At 45.7% G+C, this 20028-nt stretch overlaps 1 protein-coding gene across 1 annotated transcript; it reads right to left on the bottom strand.

The window, feature by feature from the left end:
* Positions 1–2059: 2059 nt before the first annotated feature.
* On the bottom strand, positions 2060–15192 carry LOC140719174 (zinc-binding protein A33-like). The gene is made up of 6 exons (XM_073033598.1): positions 14782–15192; positions 13715–13810; positions 13065–13298; positions 12339–12361; positions 12124–12242; positions 2060–2675 (listed from the first exon to the last, which is right to left on the bottom strand). The coding sequence occupies exons 1-6, from the start codon at positions 15190–15192 to the stop codon at positions 2143–2145; spliced, it is 1416 nt and encodes a 471-aa protein (XP_072889699.1). The 3' UTR covers positions 2060–2142.
* Positions 15193–20028: the final 4836 nt, after the last annotated feature.

The following is a 20028-nucleotide window of genomic DNA, read 5'->3' as shown; positions in this document are numbered from 1 at the left end:
AAGGAAGGCAGCAGAAAGGAAATTATAGACCAGTTAGCCTGACCTCAGTGGTAGGGTAGATGTTACAGCCAATTGTTAAGGATGAAGTGATGGAGTACTTAGTGACACAGGACAAGATAGGACAAAGTCAGCATGGTTTCCTTCAGGGAAAATCCTGCCTGACAAACTTGTTGGAATTCTTTGAGGAGATTACAAGTAGGACAGATAAAGGGATGCAGTGGATGTTGGACTTTCAGAAAGCCTTTGACAAGGTGCTACACAAGAGGCTGCTTACCAAATTACAGCCCATGGTATTAAAGGAAAGTTACTAACATGGTTAGAGCATTGGCTGATTGGTAGGAGGCAGCAAGTGGGAATAAAAGGATCCTTTTCTGGTTGACTGCCAGTGACTAGTGGTGTTCTGCAGGGGTCGGTGTTGAGACCACTTCTTTTATGCTGTATATAAATGATTTAGATGATGGAATAGATGGCTTTGTTGCCAAGTTTGCAGATGAAATGAAGATTGGTGGAGGGGCAGGTAGCGTTGAGGAAACAGGTAGGATGCAGAAGGACAGACAGATTAGGAGAATGGGCAAGAAAGTGGCAAATGAAACACAATGTTGGAAAATGCATGCTCATGCACTTTGGTAGTAGAAATAAATGAGTTGTAAATGGGAGAAAAAATCATAAAATCTGAGATGCAAAGGGACTTGGAAGTCCTTGTGCAGAACACCCTGAAGGTTTCCTTGCAGGTTGAGTCTGTGGTGAGGAAGGCAAATGCCACATTAGCATTCATTTCAAGAGGTCTAGAATACAAGAGCAAGGATGTGATGCTGAGGCTTTATAAGGCAGTGGTGAGGCTTCACCTTGAATGCTGTGAACAGTTTTGGGCCCCTCATCTTAGAAAAGATGTGGTGGTATTGGAAGGATCCAGCAGAGAGGAGGTTCACAAGGATGATTCCAGGAATGAAAGGGTTATCATACGAGGAACGTTTGATGGCTCTGGGTCTGTACTCATTGGAATTCATAAAGATGGGTGGGGGGGGGGTGGTGATTTCATTGAAACATTTTGAATGTTGAAAGGCCTAGACAGAGTAGATGTGGAAAGGATGTTTCCCATGGTGGGAGAGTCTAGGACAAGAGGGCACAGCCTCAGGATAGAAGGGCGCCTTTTCAAAACAGAAATGTTAAGAAATCTCTTTAGCTACAGGGTGCTGAATTTGTGGAATTTGTTGCCCCATGCAGCTATGGAGGCCAGATCATTGGGTGTATTTAAGGCAGAGATTGATAGGTTCTTGATTGGACACGGCATCAAAGGTTACGGGGTGAAGGCCAGGAACTGGGGTTGAGGAGGAGAAAGAAAATGATCAGCCATAATTGAATGGCGGAGCGGACTCAATGGGCTAGATGGCCTAATTCTGCTCCTATGTCATGGTCTATCTGATTCAAAGCAGAGATACTGGCTCTATTTGTCTCATAACAGCTTCCCAAGTTCTGCCTGGGCAGCCTGCAACCTGGTGGCATGAACACTGAATTCTCAAACTTCCGGTAGTCGCTCCCTCTCTGTCACTTTTCCTATTTAATTGTCTCTCTCCTCCTGATTCACCAACCCCATCACCCTATCTCTTTTCCCTCCTTTCCCACCCTCTCCATTGCCCATCACCCACACACTGCTCCCCACCCTCTCCATCTGCCCATCACCCACACACTCCTCCCCACCTCCCTCCCTTTATTCCAGGCTCCAATTTCCCCTCCTGTCAGATTCCAAAATCTTCAGCCCTTTGTCACTGACACCTCTCACCTCCCAGTATCTGACACATTTCTGCCCCTCCCTCAACTACTTGTCACTCCCTCACCTGGATCGAGCCATCACCTGCCCATTTCCCTCCATAGATGTTAACTGACACGCTGGGAGACACCGGTGGTTTGCATGTTACCACCACTTGTCTCAGTTGCCCTGTACTAGTGCGGGTGGACTTTAGGACCCGGGGGAACTCAGGACCACGGCTGCTGCTGAATCCGCAGTGTTTCTGTTCCGTTGACGGATGCGGTGAACGAGTTAAAATTAATGGATCGATAATTCTCACATCGTGTTTATTTCACTCTCCGCACATTTATATTTACACTGACTGACTCCTGACGCCGGTCCCGGACCCGACCCGTTTACAGACCCGGAGCGGAACCGGAGCAGATTCTCAGCCACTGGTTTGTATCCCAAGTCCAGAAGAAAGGATAAAGTTTCTCCGTGAATTTATTCCCAGTGAAGGTGTGGAGATGGGACTTGGTCTCCGCGTTGTAAAATGAAACTGTCCCGGACTCGTAACTGAGATAAACTCCCACCCTCCCGGGGATGGGACGGGCAGGGAGACGGGGCTCAGGGGAGGTGTGAACCCACATCGCGTCATCAACCCGCGCGATGATCCAGAATCCGGTCTCCGGACTCAGTGTGACCCGTCCCTTCCTCTCCACAGACTCTGCGGCGACTCCCAGACCCCACCACCGATTCCCCGTCACCTCCACCTCCCAGTAATGTCTCCCCGATGTGAATCCCTCCGATCCCAGCACACAAGCCCGGTCTGTGAACCTCTTCCCGGTGTCAGGGAGATCCCTCCGGGTCCCGGTCCGTCTCACACTCTTCCGATCCTCAGACACCTCGAGCCGCGGATTCGCCGTTTCCACATCCAGGGTGACAGAGACTGGAGGGAGAAGCAGAGAATTAGAGAGTCCCCGGGGATCGGGGGGAGACTCGGGTAGCGCGGCCCCGGGATCGGGGGGGAGACTCGGGCAGCGCGGCCCCGGGGATCGGGGGGGGGGGAGACTCGGGCAGCGCGGCCCCGGGACGGGGGGGGGGGGGGGGGGAGACTCGGGCAGCGCGTCCCCGGGATCGGGGGGGGGGGGAGACTCGGGCAGCGCGGCCCCGGGGATTGGGGGGGAGACTCGGGCAGCGCGGCCCCGGGGATCGGGGGGGAGACTCGGGCAGCGCGGCCCCGGATATCCGGGGGAGACTCGGGCAGCGCGTCCCCGGGACAGTCGGGTGGCCGACAGAAACCTTTCCCGGGGTTTTACCCAAACACAACGGATGAACAACGAGCATCTTCCCAAGAATTTACTCGACATGGAGAGCGGATTTTTCCCGATCAACACACACAGAATTCTGGAGGAGCTCAGTGGGTCAAGCAGCATGTGTTAAGTGTTTCAAGGTTTCAAGGTATTTCCTCAACAATGGAAAGAAAGGGGGATAACAGTAGATAGATGTGAGGAATGGATGGAGCAACAGCTGGATGAGGTGAATGAACATTTAAAATGGAGCTGAGGCCGAATTCATTCGTGCTGACCAACTTATTCTATTGATCTAGTTCCACTTGCCTACATTTGCCATTATTCCTTTAAAGCTTTCCTACCCACGTACCTGTCCAAGCAACAAATACAAAATGCTGGAGGAACCCAGCAGTCCAGGCCAACATCCACGGAAAAAAGTAAAGTCAACGTTTTGGGCTGAGACCCTTTATCAGGACTGAAGAGGAAGGGGGAGGGTGGGAAGGAGAAGGCTGGTAGGTGCCAGGTGAAAAACCAGTAAGGGGAAAGATCAAGGGGGGGGGCAGGGGAAGCAGGGAGGGGATAGGCCGGAGAGGTGAAGAAGGAATGTAAGGGGAAAGCACTATGGGTAGTAGAAGAAGACAGAATCAGGAGAGAGGTGATAGGCAGTTGGAGAATTCGATGTTCATATCAGGGGCTGGAGACTACCCAGACGGTATATGAGGTGTTGCTCCTCCACCCTGAGTTTGGCCTCATCATGGCAGTAGAGGAGGCCATGTATGGACATATCCGAATGGGAATGTGAAGCAGAGTTGAAGTGGGTGGAAACCGGGAGGTTCTGTCTGTTGTGGCGGACGGAGCGGAGGTGCTCGACGAAGCGGTCCCCCAATCTGCGTCTGGTCTCATCGATGTAGAGGAGGCCAGACCGGGAGCACCGGCTGCAATAGATGACTCCAACAGACTCACGAGTGAAGTGTTGCCTCACCTGGAAGGACTGTTTGGGGCCCTGAATGGTGGTAAGAGAGGAGGTGTAGGGACAGGTGTAGCACTTACGCTTGCAGGGTAAGTACCAGGTGGGAGATCTGTGGGGAGGGACGTGTGGACCAGGCAGTCGCGGAGGGAACGATCCCTGCAAAAAGCAGAGAGGGGTAGAGAGGGAAAGATGTGCTTAGTGGTGGGGTCCTGTTGAAGGTGGCAGAAGTTGCGGAGGATAATATGCTGGATCCGGAGGCTGGTGGGGTGGTAGGTGAGGACAAGGGGGACACGGTCCCTGTTGTGGTGACGGGAGGATGGGGTGAGGGCCGAAGTGCGGGAAATGGAGGAGATGTGGGTGAAACCTGGAGGAGGAGGGATGAAGTAACAAGCTGGTAAGTTAATTGGCAAGATGAGCTGAGAGAGGGAAAAGAGGATGGGAAATGGAGAAGGGGGAGGTGCGGTTTGGGGGAATTACCGGAAGTTTAAGAATGATGTTCTTGTCATCAGGTTGGAGACTCCCCAAATGGAATATAAGGTGTTGTTCCTCCAACCCAAGTGTGGCCTTATTCTGACAGTAGAGGATATATCAGAATGGGAATCGGGAGTGGACACTGGGAGATCTTGTTCTAGCGGATGGAGCGTAGATGCTCGGTGAAGCGGTCTCCCAAACTACGTCAGGTCTCACCGATACAAAGGAGGCCACACCGGACACAGTGTCTGACCCCAACAGACTCACAGATCAAGTGTCCCCTCAGATGGAAGGACTGTTTAGGGCCCTGGATGGTAGTGCGAGAGAATGTGTAGAGGCAAGTGTAGCACGTTACCCTTGCAAGGATCAGTGCCAGGATGGAGATCTGTGGGGAGGGACGAACAGAGAAGGGAGTTGCGTGGGGCAGGAGGGAAAAAAAAATGCTTGGTGGTGGGATCTCATTGGAGGTGGCAGAGTTTCAGAGAATTATTTGGTGGATGCAGAGTCTGGTGGGATGGTAGATGAGGACAAGAGGAACCCTATCCCTGGTAGGGTGGTGAAGGATGGAGTAAGAGCAGACGTGCGTGAAATGGAAGAGATGCGGTTGAGGGTAGTGTTGACGGTGGAGGAAGGGAAGCCCCTTTCTTTGAAAAAGGAGGACATGTCCTTTGTTGTAGAATGAAAAGCCTCATCCTGAGAGCAGAATCGGAGGCGACAGAGGAATTGAGAGATTGGATTCGCATTTTTACAAGTAGCAGGGCGGGGTGAGGTATGGTCCAGGTAGCTGTGAGAGTCCATTTATATTAGACATTTGTGGATAAGCTGTCACCAGAGATAGAGACAATGAGATCAAGAAAGGGAAGGGATGTATTGGAAATGGACCAGGCGAATTTGAGGGCAGGGTGGAAATTGGAGGCAAAGTGGATGAAATCAACATGTTCAGCACAAGTGCGAAGCAACACCAATACAGTTATTGATGTAGCATAGGAAAAGTCACCAGTGTAGGACTGCAACATAGACTGTTCCATGTAGCCAACAAACAGGTGGGCATCACTGGGGCCCACGTGAGTGTCCATGGCTACACCTTCTGTCTAAGTGAAGCGGGAGGATCCAAAGGAGAAACTGTTGAGATTGAGGACGTTCCGCTGAGCGGAGGAGAGTGGTGGTGGAGGGGAACTGGTTAGTTCTGGTGCCCAGAAAAAAACAGAGATCTTTGAGGCCTTTCCTGTCCCGATGTCTTTTCAATCACTGTAACTGTATCCACCTCTACGGTTTGCTTTGGCAGCCTCCTGAGCTCCAGGAAAAAATCCCAGAATATCCAGCCTCTCCTTATAACCCAAACCCTCCAGTCCCAGTAACATCCTTGTAAATCTGTTTTATACCCTCGCAGTTTAATAACATCCTTCCTGTAGAAAGATCACCAGCACTGTACAGAGTGATCCAAATCATAAAGACAAGCTGGGTCTCCCTGATTAGTCCTCGCCTTTCCAAATGAATGTAGACCCTGTCTCTCAGAGTCCCCTCCATTAATGAACCCTCCACTGACATTAGGCTCACTGGTCTGTACTTCCCAGGCTTTTCCCAACAGCCGATCTTCTATAAATGTTCAACATTAGTCTCCCTCCAGTCTTCTGGCCCCTCACTCACAGCTATCGATGACACACACATCTCCAAAATGGGCCCCACACTCTCCTCCTGAGCTTCCCACAAAGTCCTGGGATACACTTGATCAGGACCTGGGGATTTATCGACCTTTCTGTATTTTAGGACCTGCAGCACATTTGCTTCTGTAATGTGGTAGAAAATGAGGTTGATCATCTTCTGTAACATGGGGGAATTGAGGGCCCTGTGGAACTGGCACAGAAGAGGAGCTGAGCCCTGGGACTGAGAAATGATGACAGGCAGGTTTAGAAAGATACGGGCCAAATGCAGGTAAATGGACTGGGAGGTGATCTGACAGAAATATATAAGGTTATGATGGGTTAGATTGAGCAGAGGAGAAGGGGAGTGATGAGACAGGAGTCTGAAGTGACTGTGGACTGAAGATTGGTGAAAGATGGCAGGCAGCTTGTTCCAGGTAGCGGAAGGGTGGGGAGTGTGGACTGTGGAGTTGGGAGACACTGGGAAGTGAAACCAACAACAACACAGTGAAAGTTTTGATCGCTAGTCGGAGCGGGGTTGTGGGGATAGTTGGGAGATGGGAAGGTGGGAGACAGCTGTGGGAAGGTGAGAAACAGGAGCACAAAGGCCAACCTGCGCTGGAATCTGATCAGTAAAGGAGGTTCCACTCTATCCACCCAAAGGGGAACTTCCCAGAGGCCAAACATTTTAATTCCCATTCCAAAATATCGGTCCATGGCTGCCTCCTGCGCCAAGATGAGGCCATCCTCAGGATGGAGGAGAACACCTTGTATTCTGCCTGGGAAGCCTCTGACCTGATGGCATGAATATTGATTTCTTCTTCAGGTAAAATTTTTCTCATCCCCTCCCCTCTTCTTCTATTCCCCACTCTGGCCTTTAACCTCTTCTCACCTCCCTACCACTACTCCCTGGGTCCCCTCCTCCTTCCCTTTCTCTTATGGTCCACTCTCCATAGAACATTACAGCACAGAAACAGGCCTTTTGGCCCTTCTTGGCTGTGCCAAACCATTTTTCTGCCTAGTCCCACTGAGCTGCACCTGGATAATATCCCTCCATACCCCTCTCATCCATGTACCTGTCCAAGTTTTTCTTAAATGTTAAAAGTGAGCCCGCATTTACCACTTCATCTGGCAGCTCATTCCACACTCCCACCACTCTCTGTGTGAAGAAGCACCCCCCCCCCAATGTTCCCTTTAAACTTTTCCCCCTCCACCCTTAACCCATGCCCTGTTTTTGTTTCCTCCACTAGCCTCAGTGGAAAAAGCCTGCTTGCACTCATTCTATCTATACCCATCATAATTTTATACACCTCTATCAAATCACCCCTCATTCTTCTACGCTCCAGGGAATAAAGTCCTAACCTATTCAACCTTTCTCTGTAACTCAGTTTTTCAAGTCCCGGCAACATCCTTATAAACCTTCTCTGCACTCTTTCAAACAACACACACAAAATGCTGGTGAAACGCAGCAGGCTAGGCAGCATCTATAGGAAAAAGTACAGTTGACGTTTTGGGCCGAAACCCTTTGTCAGGACTAACTGAAACAAAGGGTCTCGGCCCGAAACGTCGACTGTACTTCTTCCTATAGATGCTGCCTGGCCTGCTGCGTTCCACCAGCATTTTGTGTGCGTTGCTTGAATTTCCAGCATCGGCAGATTTCCTCATGTCTGCACTCTTTCAACCTTGTAATCCCTGTAATCTTGAATCCTGTAATTCGGTGACCAAAACTGCACACAATACTCCAAATTCGGCTTCACTAATGTCTTATACAACCTCACCATAACATTCCAACTCTTATTCTCAATACTTTGATTTATAAAGGCAATGTGCCAAAAGCTCTCTTTACAACCCTATCTACCTGTGACGCCACTGTTAGGGAATTATGTATCTGTATTTCCAGATTCCTCTGTTCTACTGCACTCCTCAGTGTCCAACCATTTACCTTGTATGTTCTACCTTGGTTTGTCCTTCCAAATTGCAATACTTCACACTTGGCTGCATTAAACTCCATCTGCCATTTGTCAGCCCATTTTTCCAGCTGGTCAAAGTCCCTCTGCAAGATTTGAAAACCTTCCTCACTGTCCACTACACCTCCAATCTTTGTATCATCAGCAAATTTGCTGATCCAATTTACCACATTATCATCCAGATCATTGATATAGATGACAAATAACAATGGACCCAGCACTGATCCCTGTGGCACACCACTGGTCACAGGCCTCCACTCAGAGAAGCAATTCTCCACTACCACTCTCTGACTTCTCCCATTGAGCCAATGTTTAATCCAGTTTACTACCTCACCATGTATACCGAGCGACAGAATCTTCCTAACTAACCTCCCATGCGGGACCTTGTCAAAGGCCTTACTGAAGTCCATGTAGACAACATCCACTGCCTTCTCTTCATCCACTTTCCTGGTAACCTCTTTGAAAAACTCTAATAGATTAGTTAAACATGACCTACCACGCACAAAGCCATGTTGACTCTCCCTAGTAAGTCCCTGTCTATCCAAATACTTGTAGATCCTAACTCCTTCCAATAAATTACCTACTACTGATGTCAAACTTACTGGCGTATAATTTCCCAGATTACTTTTAGAGCCAGTTTCCTTATGTAAGGGGGTTTCTTCTTTCTTTATGTTACTGCGTGTGTTAATCAAAATGGCTTCTTGTTTGTTAAAAGTACAAATGCTTCTTTGTTATGCTAACAGGTGAGAGAGTGCTTTCTCTTGAAGCTTGTTTGGGTTATAATTACTGATAACGAGAATTGTATTCGTTTGTTTACCAATTGGGATAGAGGTTATACTTTCTTGTGGGTTTGTAAGCTAGTGTAGAGTGGGCTTTTAAGGAGATGGCACGAGGGGGTTAGAAGGAGAAGAAGCAATTTTGTAAACTGGGCAACGGAACAGCCCCGAGAGGGGGTCTGAGGCCCAGGGTTTTCGGCGAGGAGAGGAGACGAGGACAGATTCATGTGGAGCGTCTGGTCAACCACTGTTGTTGGTCCCAGGCAGCGGGTCGAGGAGGTCGGAGGGGATCGAATGGTGGCAAGAAGGCTTTGTTAACTGAGCTCCAACGGGTTGTGCACGAAGTGGTTGGACTTTGATAACTTTGGCGCCTTTTTTTTCCTTTCATATTGTGTCTCTATTAAGTACATAGCTCCAGTAAGGTCTATAAAGTGTAATCATTTAGTTGCATATGGTGTTCTGTCTGTTACTTGGCGGGGCGGGGACATCACACAGCATCTACACCAGCTGATTACCCAGTTTGGCGGGGCCGAAGGCTGCTCCCTCTAGACGGAAATGAGCTGAGCGAGCCTGAGGCTTACCAGGGGGCTACACTTAATAAATACAGATACAAAAAAACCCATTTAAGATCTCCACCATTTCTTTTGGCTCCATACCATTCTGATCTTCAAGAGGACCAATTTTATCCCTTACTATCCTTTTGCTCTTAACATACCTGTAGAAACTCTTAGGATTATCTTTCACCCTGACTGCCAAAGCAACCTCATATCTTCTTTTAGCCCTCCTGATTTCTTTCTTGAGCATTTTCCTGTGGACCTTTCCTAAATTACTTTTCCAATTTATAAAGTTTAACAGTGCACAGACTTTTATGTATATTTTTATCTTCTCTTCTTAAGTGAATATGTCTTTTTTTCCCCCTAATTATCCATTGTCATCCATCAGCTTTTTTCTTTGGTAGTTGGTCGGGGGTTGACTTTTTTTTATATAAAAAATTTATTTTATGATGTTTTTGATTACAGTGTGGTATACCTTTATGTGTTATGCTATAACATTTTGATCAATTTTATTACAATATATGAATGTACACAAGTTATGTTGAGATGTATCTATGTGTTGCACTCTGTAAATCTTGGTTTTTTTCTTCTGAATAAAAATATTGTAAAAAGAGAAAAGTATTTTCTTGCATGTTTTATACTCCTCAAGCACCTTATTTGCTGCTTGTTGCCTATACCTGTCATAAAACTCTCTCTTCTTTATCAGATTTCAATATCCCTCAAAAACCAAGGTTCCTTATTCTTATTCACTTTGCCTTTAATCCTGACAGGAACATACAAACTCTGAACTCTCAAAATGTCTCCTTTGAAGGCCTCTCACTTTTCTATCACATCCTTGCCAAAGAACAACCTGCCCCAATCCACGCTTTTTAGATCCTTTCTCATTTCTGCAAATTTGGCCTTTTTCCAGTTTAGCACCTCAACCCGAGGACCAGATCTATCTTTATCCATGACCAAGTTGAAACTAATGGCGTTATGATCACTAGACTCAAAGTGTTCCCCTACACACACTTCCGTCACTTGTCCTAACTCGTACCCTAATAGGAGATCTAATATTGCATCCTCTCTAGTTGGTACCTCTATTTATTGATTTATAAAACTTTCCTGAATATATTTTACAAACTCTAACTCATCTAGACCTTTAACAGTATGGGAGTCCCAATCAATATGTGGAAAATTAAAATCCCCTACTATTACAACTTTATGTTTCCTGCAGTTGTCTGCTATCTCTCTGCAGATTTTCTCCTCCAATTCTCCCTGACTATTGGGTGGTCTATAACACAACCCCATTAATGGTGTTATACCTTTCCTGTTTCTCAGCTCCACCCATATGGCCTCGGTAGACAAGCCCTCTAATCTGTCCTGCCTGAGCACTGCTGTAACATTTTAATATTTTCCCTGACTAGCAATGCCACCCCCCCTTCATCCTTTTGCCTCTATCACGTCTGAAACATGGGAACCCTGGAACATTAAGCTGCCAGTCCTGCCCCTAATGGCTATAATGTCATAATTCCATGTGTCAATCCACGTTCTCAGCTCGTCTGCCTTCCCCACAACACTCCTCGCATTGAAATAGACACACCTCCGAAGATTATTACCACCACACACAACCCTTCTATTTCTGACTTTGCATGAACTTTTAATATAACTTATTTTCACCCCCGCCCCACTATCTGCTCTGGAACTCTGGTTCCCATCCTCCTGCAAATCTAGTTTAAACCCTCCCCAATAGCACTAGCAAACCTCCCTCTCCAATCAGATTCCTCCTTCTCCAGCCCTTTAACTTTCCCACCCCCCCCAGCTTCACCTATCACCTTCCAGCTAGCCTCTCTCCCCTCTCCCCACCTTTTTATTCCAGCATCTCCCCTCAACAATTTTAGTCCTGAAGAAAGATCACATCCCAAAACAGACTTTCTCACTTTGACGGAAATGGGTATATGTGGAATTTGCTGCCAAAGGTATAATTAAAATATTATAAAATCACTTTAGGCAGGTACAACAATAGGCAATGGTTAGAAGGATATGTTAGAAGGACAATGTGTGAATTGTTCAAATAGAAACCATTCACTGTGTCTGAAGAGAATAGTTTCCAGGTTACTGAGGGGACTAACAATGTGCAATGTTGAGGCTCTGACTACAATCTGCTGAACCTTCTTGTGAATGTGTGTGATGGAGATTTGCCAGACCAGTTATGCTGTGTCCACCAGTGTTAATGCTGATTGGTGTGTCCGGGCTCAGTCTCAATGTGGTGGTTTGATCACAACAGTGAGACTGGCGAGTCCAGCAGGGGGCAGAGCTGAGTCAATCAGACTGCGGTCACGGACAGGTCAGACAGGGTGAGTGGCTCGAAGGACTGGTGTGTTATTCTGACAATCCCCGTCACCACAGTGATACCAGATTTTAACCCCTTTAATGTAATTAATGAAACGTTAATTCCAGAGCTACTGTGGCAGGATTCAAGCGCATGCATTGACATATTTTCCCAGTATGAATGGGATCAGGATGCAGTGGTTCATCTGACAGTCCCGTGAATTGGTTATATTTTGCCCCAGTGTTGGTGTGTTCAGGGGTCTGACATCTCCAGATGACCATGTGACAGTGATACCTCCCTGCAGGTGGGGTTAGGGCCAGAATACACTTCACTTCCCTATTATTACAGCCAAATTTTGTGTCCAATTATTAATTAATTGTGTCTGAAACAAGAACAAATGAATCTGTATGTTTTACCTCGCTTAATGCCATTAAACGCTTCTCCCAATGCTGTGTCGACCAAATAGGGGTGATAGAATTTTCCAGCCAGTAGGCCACCGTCTGTCACTGACAATGTCTGGGCATCATACCTGCTCCTGTAAATATTACACAGCTGGTTATAAACTGAACATAAGTGATATTTGAACTATTTTACAAATCCATACAGAGTTTCAGTCAAGACCATGTCCTACCTCCTCTTCCGACGAGCTTCCTCCTGAAATAAATAAAACACAGATCTCAATTGACTGAGATGACCGTCGGCATCCGAACAGCAGGAATCTGAGACAAGTTATTACAAGCTGCTGAAAATTCCCACTTACTCCCACTGACACACACGGAGAAAGAGGGAGACTGAACCACGGGAGAAAGTATTAGGAATGTTTATGAAATTTATACCATAACTGAGAGGATGGAACTTACAGGAGAGACTGGACAGGTTGTGTATTTTTATCTGGATACAATGTCAGGGAGGATCAGATGAGGGAATTTTACATTCCAAATGGATTTGATGGGGTGGAATGGAGAAAATATTTCTGCTTGTGTCAGCCCAAAAGTCAAAGACAAAACATCAGTTGGTTGTTAATAATGCCACAAAAATGTGGTGAGGAGAGTATCAGAACCACACTCACAGCCTGTGACTGTAACTGGATGTTACTCTGAGTCTCAGGGGATATTATACGTGGGAATCACAGAAACGAACACCAGCTCAGTGCTCTGATCAGAGTAACTCATTCCTGAGAAGGTTGCAGACTGTCCTGTGATGTACAGATGTTGTGGGAGGCCGGTTTGGGACAATGACAATTCTAAACAGTCAAGACGTTGACATGGTGGAAATCAGTTTCCAACTACAGTATTTGTGATAAATTACATCATTTTGTGACTGGGCACTTTTACAGAAACAAACTGAAATCTCTCACCATGAGGAATGTGATATTTTCCTGTTGATCCATCTGTTCCTGTAACTTTGAGATTTCCTCCTGGATAGAATTTAAATTCTCTTGAATCTCTTGAAGATTTTTTTCCATTTGATTCAGAATCCTCTCCTCTTCTTCCCTGAGATCTCGGAGTGTGTGCTGCTCTTTCTCAGTGAGAACCCGGCGCAGTTCAGCAAAATGGGATGTGATCTGGGACTGAAGGCTGTGTGACTGTTCCTGTCAATGAAAGGAGAGGCTAGTTTACTATTTGAGGCTATTTTTTGTATTTCCTTCTGACATGGAAGGTAACCATTCAGCCCATTAAAGTCTATGCTGGTTCTCAGAACAATCCCCTCCATCACATTCCCCCACGTCTCCCTGTAACATATACTCCGTCTCTGACCCGCTAACTCCGATCTGAATCACAGACCACCCAACGTCGCAAGGTTTATTACAGTCACCAATTTACCGTTCAACCATGCAATGTCGGCTAAAGGAAGGTACTGGTTACGGGGAGAACATGCAAACTCCACGCAGACGGCTCCAGGGGTCAGGATCGATCCCAGGTTACTGGAGCTGCGATACTCTTGTATTCTGCATTAAATGGAACAAAACTACACAGCAAATTTGTAAATTCTGCTCAGGAGCCTCACCCGAACTCCAGAAATCTTCTCTTTCTGTTGTTGCTCCATTTCCTCGAAGTTTGATTTCTTTTTCGTGAGAGAGTCTAAAGAAGATTTAATCTGACCCTGGGAATCAGAGAGTAAAGAAATTAGACCAAAATATTCCTTTAGATAAAATTAAAAACCTTTGGGAACAAGATTTACAGATTTCAATTTCTGAGGACACTTGGAATGAAATTTTTTAAATTGGTTAATACCTCATCGTTATATGCCCATTATTCTCTTCTACAATTTAAACTGGTTCATAGAGCCCATAAGTCTAAAGATTAGCTGTCTCATTTTTATTCGGATATATCTCCCTATTGTGATAGATGTAATAATGGAGACGCCTCACTAATCAATATGTTTTGGGCTTGTCCGAGTCTTAAAAAATATTGAAGGAAGTATTTCAAACTTTTTCGGTGCTTTTTAAAGTAAATTTTAAACGTAATCCTATGACTGCCTTATTTGGTATTGTTGGAGGAAATTATATTATTTTGGAGACACATGATTTGTATATTTTGGCCTTTATTTCTCTAATAGCCGGGAGGGCATTGTTGCTTATGTGGAAGGATGCCACTCTGCCTACTCATACTCATTGGTTACATGATGTTATGTCTTGCTTAAATTTAGAGAAGATTCGTTGTTCAATTTCTGAACCTGGACAAGATTTTTTAACACTGTGGGGACCTTTTTTAAATTACTTTCAAAATCTTTGATTTGCTAATAAGTACAGATGTTGGCTAATAATATGTTTCACTATATGTTAAGGCTTTTTTCCTTTTCTTTTTTTTAAGCAAACAGCTGTTTTTTCTGGTAGTCGGTTTAGATTTTTTGTATAATGAAATTATTTCTTTTCAATTTTATGTTTAAATTTAATCCATATGGATATAGAGCAATTACACATAATATGTGATTTCAGTATATTGTAATCGATATATATCATATATCTTACTGTACCCTGTATTCTTTTATGTAGATATTAATAAAAGTATTGAAAAAGAAAGACCAAAATATTCAACTAAGTAAACAGCTGATCAAAACCTGGTTAGTTTTACCTTGTAGATTTCAACGGCTTCGCTAACCGGCATGAAGTTGTGAGACTTGTGATCCCGCGCAGTCGCACAGATCAGGCAGATCAGTGTCTTGTCCGTCTCACAAAACAGCTTCAGTTCTTCCTCATGTTTCTCGCAGTGAAGTTTATTTTCCTTCTCTTTCGGATTCAGGTTTAGTTTTCGAGCTTTCTCAGACAGATTTGCTAAGGCCCGACTGGCCCTGAGGGTGCGGTCCGCAAACTCCGCTCTACATTCCGGGCAGGAGTTTCTCTCCTCCCTTTCCCAACACTGTGTGATACAGGAGCGGCAGTAGTTGTGTCCACACTCCAGTGACACCGGATCGGTGAAGAAATCCAGGCAGATGGGACAAATTGCCTCCTCGGTTAAACTCTCGACCTGTCCTTTCGAAGCCATGTTAACTCCCGGTACTTCCGGGTTCAGGATCCTTTCACTTTCGGGGAGCTGCTGAACGCCTGCGGTACCGCGGCTGTCCACCAGGGGCGCTGCAGTCTGGGGAATGAATGTTCCTTTTCAGTGAGCAGGAATCGTGTTCATTTCCACAGCAGCGATCAGAAACACATTAAACAAGTCTAACATAGATAAAGCCGGAGAGAAGAGCTTGGTTCAGTCTATGGCAGAAATGAAGGGACAAGTCCTGAAAATATGTTTTAGTGGCCACTACAGAAACCTGGTTGCAAGGTGGAGATGCCTGGGAATTAAAAATCCAAGGGTATCAGGTAACACGGACAGATAGGCAGGAAGGCAGAGGAGGTGGGGTGGCGCTCTTGATTAGGGATGAGATCAGGGCGATTGTGTGAGACAATATAAGATCTACGGAGCAGATTGTTGAAGGGAAAAAATCATGGTGTTGTCTATTGGCAGTGGCAGAGGTGATTAATCAGGAAGTAACTGAGGCTTGTAAGAACTGAACGGCTCATGGGAGGTTTTAACTTTCACAAAGATTGGGTGAAACAGGTTGGTCAAGGAAGTCTTGAAGAGGACTTCATAAAATTCGTCCGTGATGGCTTTCTTGAGCAGCATGTTAGCGAACCTACAAGGGTAAATGTTTTCTTAGATCTAGTCCTGTGCAATGAGACAGGTAAGATTAACGATCTTGTAGGCAGGGATCCTCTTGGAAAGAGTGATGATAGTATGATTGAATTTCGCATTCAGATGGAGGATGAAATAGTTAGATCTAAAGCTAGTGCATTATGCTTTAACAAGGGAGACTACAACGGGATGAGGGAGGAGTTGGCTAGTGTGGTTTGGGAGCACAGGCTATTTGGTAGGACAGCTAAGGAACAGTGGAATTCTTCCAAATAGATTTTTTCACAGTGCTCAACAAAAGTATATTCCAATCAAAAGTAAGAACAGTAAGTGTGGGGAGAGCCAGCCTTGGATAACTGAGGAAATAAAAGATAGAATCAAATTTAAAGCTCATGCGTCCCTTGGAAGATGAGAAGGGGAAATTGATATTGAGTGATGAGGAAACGGCTGAGGCATTGAACGACTATTTTGTGTCACTCTTCATGGTGGAGGACACATCTAATATGCCAAAGACGGATGTTACTAACGAAGTGGGTGGTGAGGACCTCGATAAGATCACTGTCACTAAGGAGATAATGATTCAGAGGGTCTGAAGGTTGGTAAGTCCCCTGGTCCTGATGGGATGCATCCCAGGGTGCTTAAGGAATTGGCGGAGGTTATAGTAGACGCGTTGGCAATCATTTATCAAAACTCTCTAGTCTCTGGGCAGGTCCTGGCGGACTGGAAGACAGCAAATGTCACGCCACTTTTTAAAGAAGGATGTAGGGAAAAGATGGGCAACTGTAGGTCAGTTAGCTTAACATCATTAGTCGAGAAAATGCTTGAAGCTGTCATTAAGGAAGAAACAGCGAAACATTTAGAAAGGAGTGGTTCCATTAGACAGACACAGCATGGATTCAGAAAGGGCAGGTCCTGTTTGACAAACTTACTGGAGTTCTTTGAGGCCATAATGAGTGCAGTGGATAGAGGGGAACAGGTGGATGTCACACACTTGGATTTCCAGAACGCGTTCGATAAGGTGCCGCACAAGAGGCTGATAAATAAGATACGGATGCGTGGAGTCGGAGGAAGTGTATTGGCGTGAATAGTGGATTGGTTAACAAATAGAAGGCAGAGAGTTGGTATAAATGGGTGTTTCTCCGGTTGTCAGTCAGTGGTGAGTGGGGTGCTGCAGGGGTCGGTGCCAGGCCCACAGCTGTTTACCATTTACATTGATGATTTGGAAAAAGGGACTGAGTGTAGCGTAGCAAAATTTGCCAATGACACTAAACTGAGTGGAAAAACACATTGTACAGAGGACGTGGAGAATCTGCAGAGGGATATAGATAGGTCATGTGAGTGGGCCAAGGTCTGGCAGATGGAATACAACGTTGGTAAATGCGAGATCATCCACTTTGGAAGGAATAATAGAAGAGCAGATTATTATCTAAATGGTGAAGGATTGCAGCATGCTGTTGTGCAGAGGGACTTGGGAGTGCTTGTTCATGAATCGCAAAATGTTGGCTTGCAGGTACAACAGGTTATTAAGAAGGCAAACGGAATGTCGGCCTTCATTGCTAGAGGGATTGAATTCAAGAGCAGGGAGGTCATGCTGCAACTATACAGGGTACTGGTGAGTCCGCAGCTGGAGTACTGTGTGCAGTTCTCGTCTCCATACTTGAGGAAGGATATACTGGCTTCGGAACCAATGCAGAGGAGGTTCACCAGGTTGATTCTGGGGATGAAGGGGTTAACCTATGAGGAGAGATTGAGTTGCCTGGAACTATATTCTCTGGAGTTCAGAAGAATAAGAGAAAATCTTATAGAAACATACCAAATTTCAAAAGGGATAGGTAAGATAGAAGTAGGAAAGTTGTTTCCATTGGTAGGTGAGACTAGAACTAGAGGGCAATGCCTCAAGATTCAGGAGAGAAGATTTAGGACAGAGATGAGGAGAAACTGTTTTTCCCAGAGAGTGGTGAACCTGTGGAATTCTCTGCCCAGGGAAGCAGTTGAGGCTTCTTCACTAAATATATTTAGGATAGAGTTAGGTAGGTTTTTACACAGTAAAGGAATTAAGGGTCATGGGGGAAAGGCAGGTAGATGGAGCTGAGTTTATGGACAGATTAGCCATGATCTTATTGAATGGTGGGGCAGACTCGATGGGCTGAATGGCCTCCTGCTCCGATTCCTTATGTTCTCATGAAGAGAGAGACACAGAGACTGTGGATGCAGGAATCTGGACGGAGAATAGAGCAGCTGAGGAACTCAGAGGGTCAGACAGAATTTGTGGAGAAAAATGGACAGAAGATATTCTGGGTTGAGGCAGTCCAGGTGACGGATCTCAAACCGAAATGTTGATTGTCCATTTCTCTGCACAGATGCTGCCTGACCCTCGGTGTTCCTCCAAAAGCTCATTTTGTTTAGTTTGAGGACTGAAGATAGTCAGAGGTGTAAATACGATGGTGAAAGGTAAATGTATTGCAACTATTAAATCAGTTAATGGCATGAAACACGAGATGTGGAGAGAATGTGCTGTGAGGAGACTGATGCTGTGGCGATGACAAAGATGTGTCTGCAGGAATCACCACAGGACTGGACATTGCACGTCACAGTGTGGAAAACATTCAACTCCTGATTTCCATTTCCCTGCTTGACTTCACCACTAAACTCTAAACGTCCAGTCTCACTTGTTCTGAACAGGGCCTTCTTCCTAAATTTTGTGTGTGTTGAATGATAAGAATTATTTTGTTTCTGTTCTGCAACTACTGCAGACTTTTGATATTTCTATTCGTATTGCATTTGTGTTGGTTCTAATGAGGTGTTTTCTTGTGGCCTTGAACACGTGTGCAGCATCCGCTTTATCTGTGAATGTATATGTGAATACCCTGAGCTGAATCAGAAAATGACACAGACTGAATCTTAAATATAATTTTCTTTATACCCTGTGTGACCAGCAGGAGGTGGAATTGCTCCAGATATTTGCTCTCATGCTCTGCTTTCACCCAGTTGGGACAGAGTGTGTCAACAGATGCCAAATGCACACTAGCCACTCCCGACTGTCCAGCAGGGGTTGGGGGGAATTACTCTGGTCCATGCCCCCGTCTCCTTACCAGGGAGTGAGCATCACAGACTGAGGGTATCACAATCGAAACCCTCTTATTTCCTTGGCTGTGTAATGTTACGTAACCCGTAACTGGGTGTCAGACCAGCAAAGATAGAAGTATCCTTTGGAGTCTGGTGGTACTATATTCAAAAGTGTTTATTAGTAAAGTAAGCAAAACAATACCAATAATGCAAGTATACATATAACACAAGTTAGCAGTAATAAACCTAAAAGTGTAGGAATAATAATAAGTAATAATCAACAAGCTCTATCGATGTCTAGGGGTAAATGAATTGTCAGAGAAAAGTATAAAGTTCAGTTCAGTTCATGCACTGAGGTAGGTATAGTTGTGGTGTGGTAATCGTTGGAGAGAGAGAGAGAGAGAGAGAGAGAGAGAGAGAGAGAGAGAGAGAGAGAGAGAGAGAGAGAGAGAGAGAGAGAGAGAGAGAGAGAGAGAGAGAGAGAGAGAGAGAGAGAGAGAGAGAGAGAGAGAGAGAGATGTAACAGCTGCAGCAGGCAAACATTTCTGTGGCTTTTTGATTCCGTTGTACCGTTGTGATCGTTCGGCTATGACCCCTCCATCCTTCAGCTAGGCCGTTCTTCTGTGGTGGACTCATCACTCTGGCATGAGTGGACACACACACAAGTCCCCACCGGTCCTGCCGTCACACTGAGAGCTTTACTGACCGATCTCCTGATTCGGTCTCCGATGCCCCCACCTTTTTGTGGGTTCACAACCCTCAGTCAGGGTCCACTGGTGTGTCTGAGGGGTGTCTCTCCAGACCTGTCTTTTATCCCTACTAACGGGGTCTCAGCTATCCATCAACTCTGAATGACTGTGTCCATCAAATCAGGCCACTCCTGCAGTCTCCTGAGGAATGTTAACGAGCAAAATAATGTCCTTGTAACGGAAAGGTAAACAATCCAGGAAGAGTCACAATACAATAAATCAGCAGCCTCCCTCTCTCTTATCTGTCGCAGATATTTTTGCCTGTGTTTCGTCTCTCTCTCCTATGAGCAGCATAGCAACAGTAATAGTTCATGGTTCTCAGGGAGGGGGGATGGTTAACTCTGCACCCCATTGTCCATCAGGTCTGTTCATCACTCATAACAGTAAA

Source organism: Hemitrygon akajei, chromosome 2 (genome assembly GCF_048418815.1).
Source record: "Hemitrygon akajei chromosome 2, sHemAka1.3, whole genome shotgun sequence".
In the NCBI taxonomy this organism is placed as follows: Eukaryota; Metazoa; Chordata; class Chondrichthyes; order Myliobatiformes; family Dasyatidae; genus Hemitrygon; species Hemitrygon akajei.
This window is presented reverse-complemented; position numbering and strand designations above follow the sequence as displayed.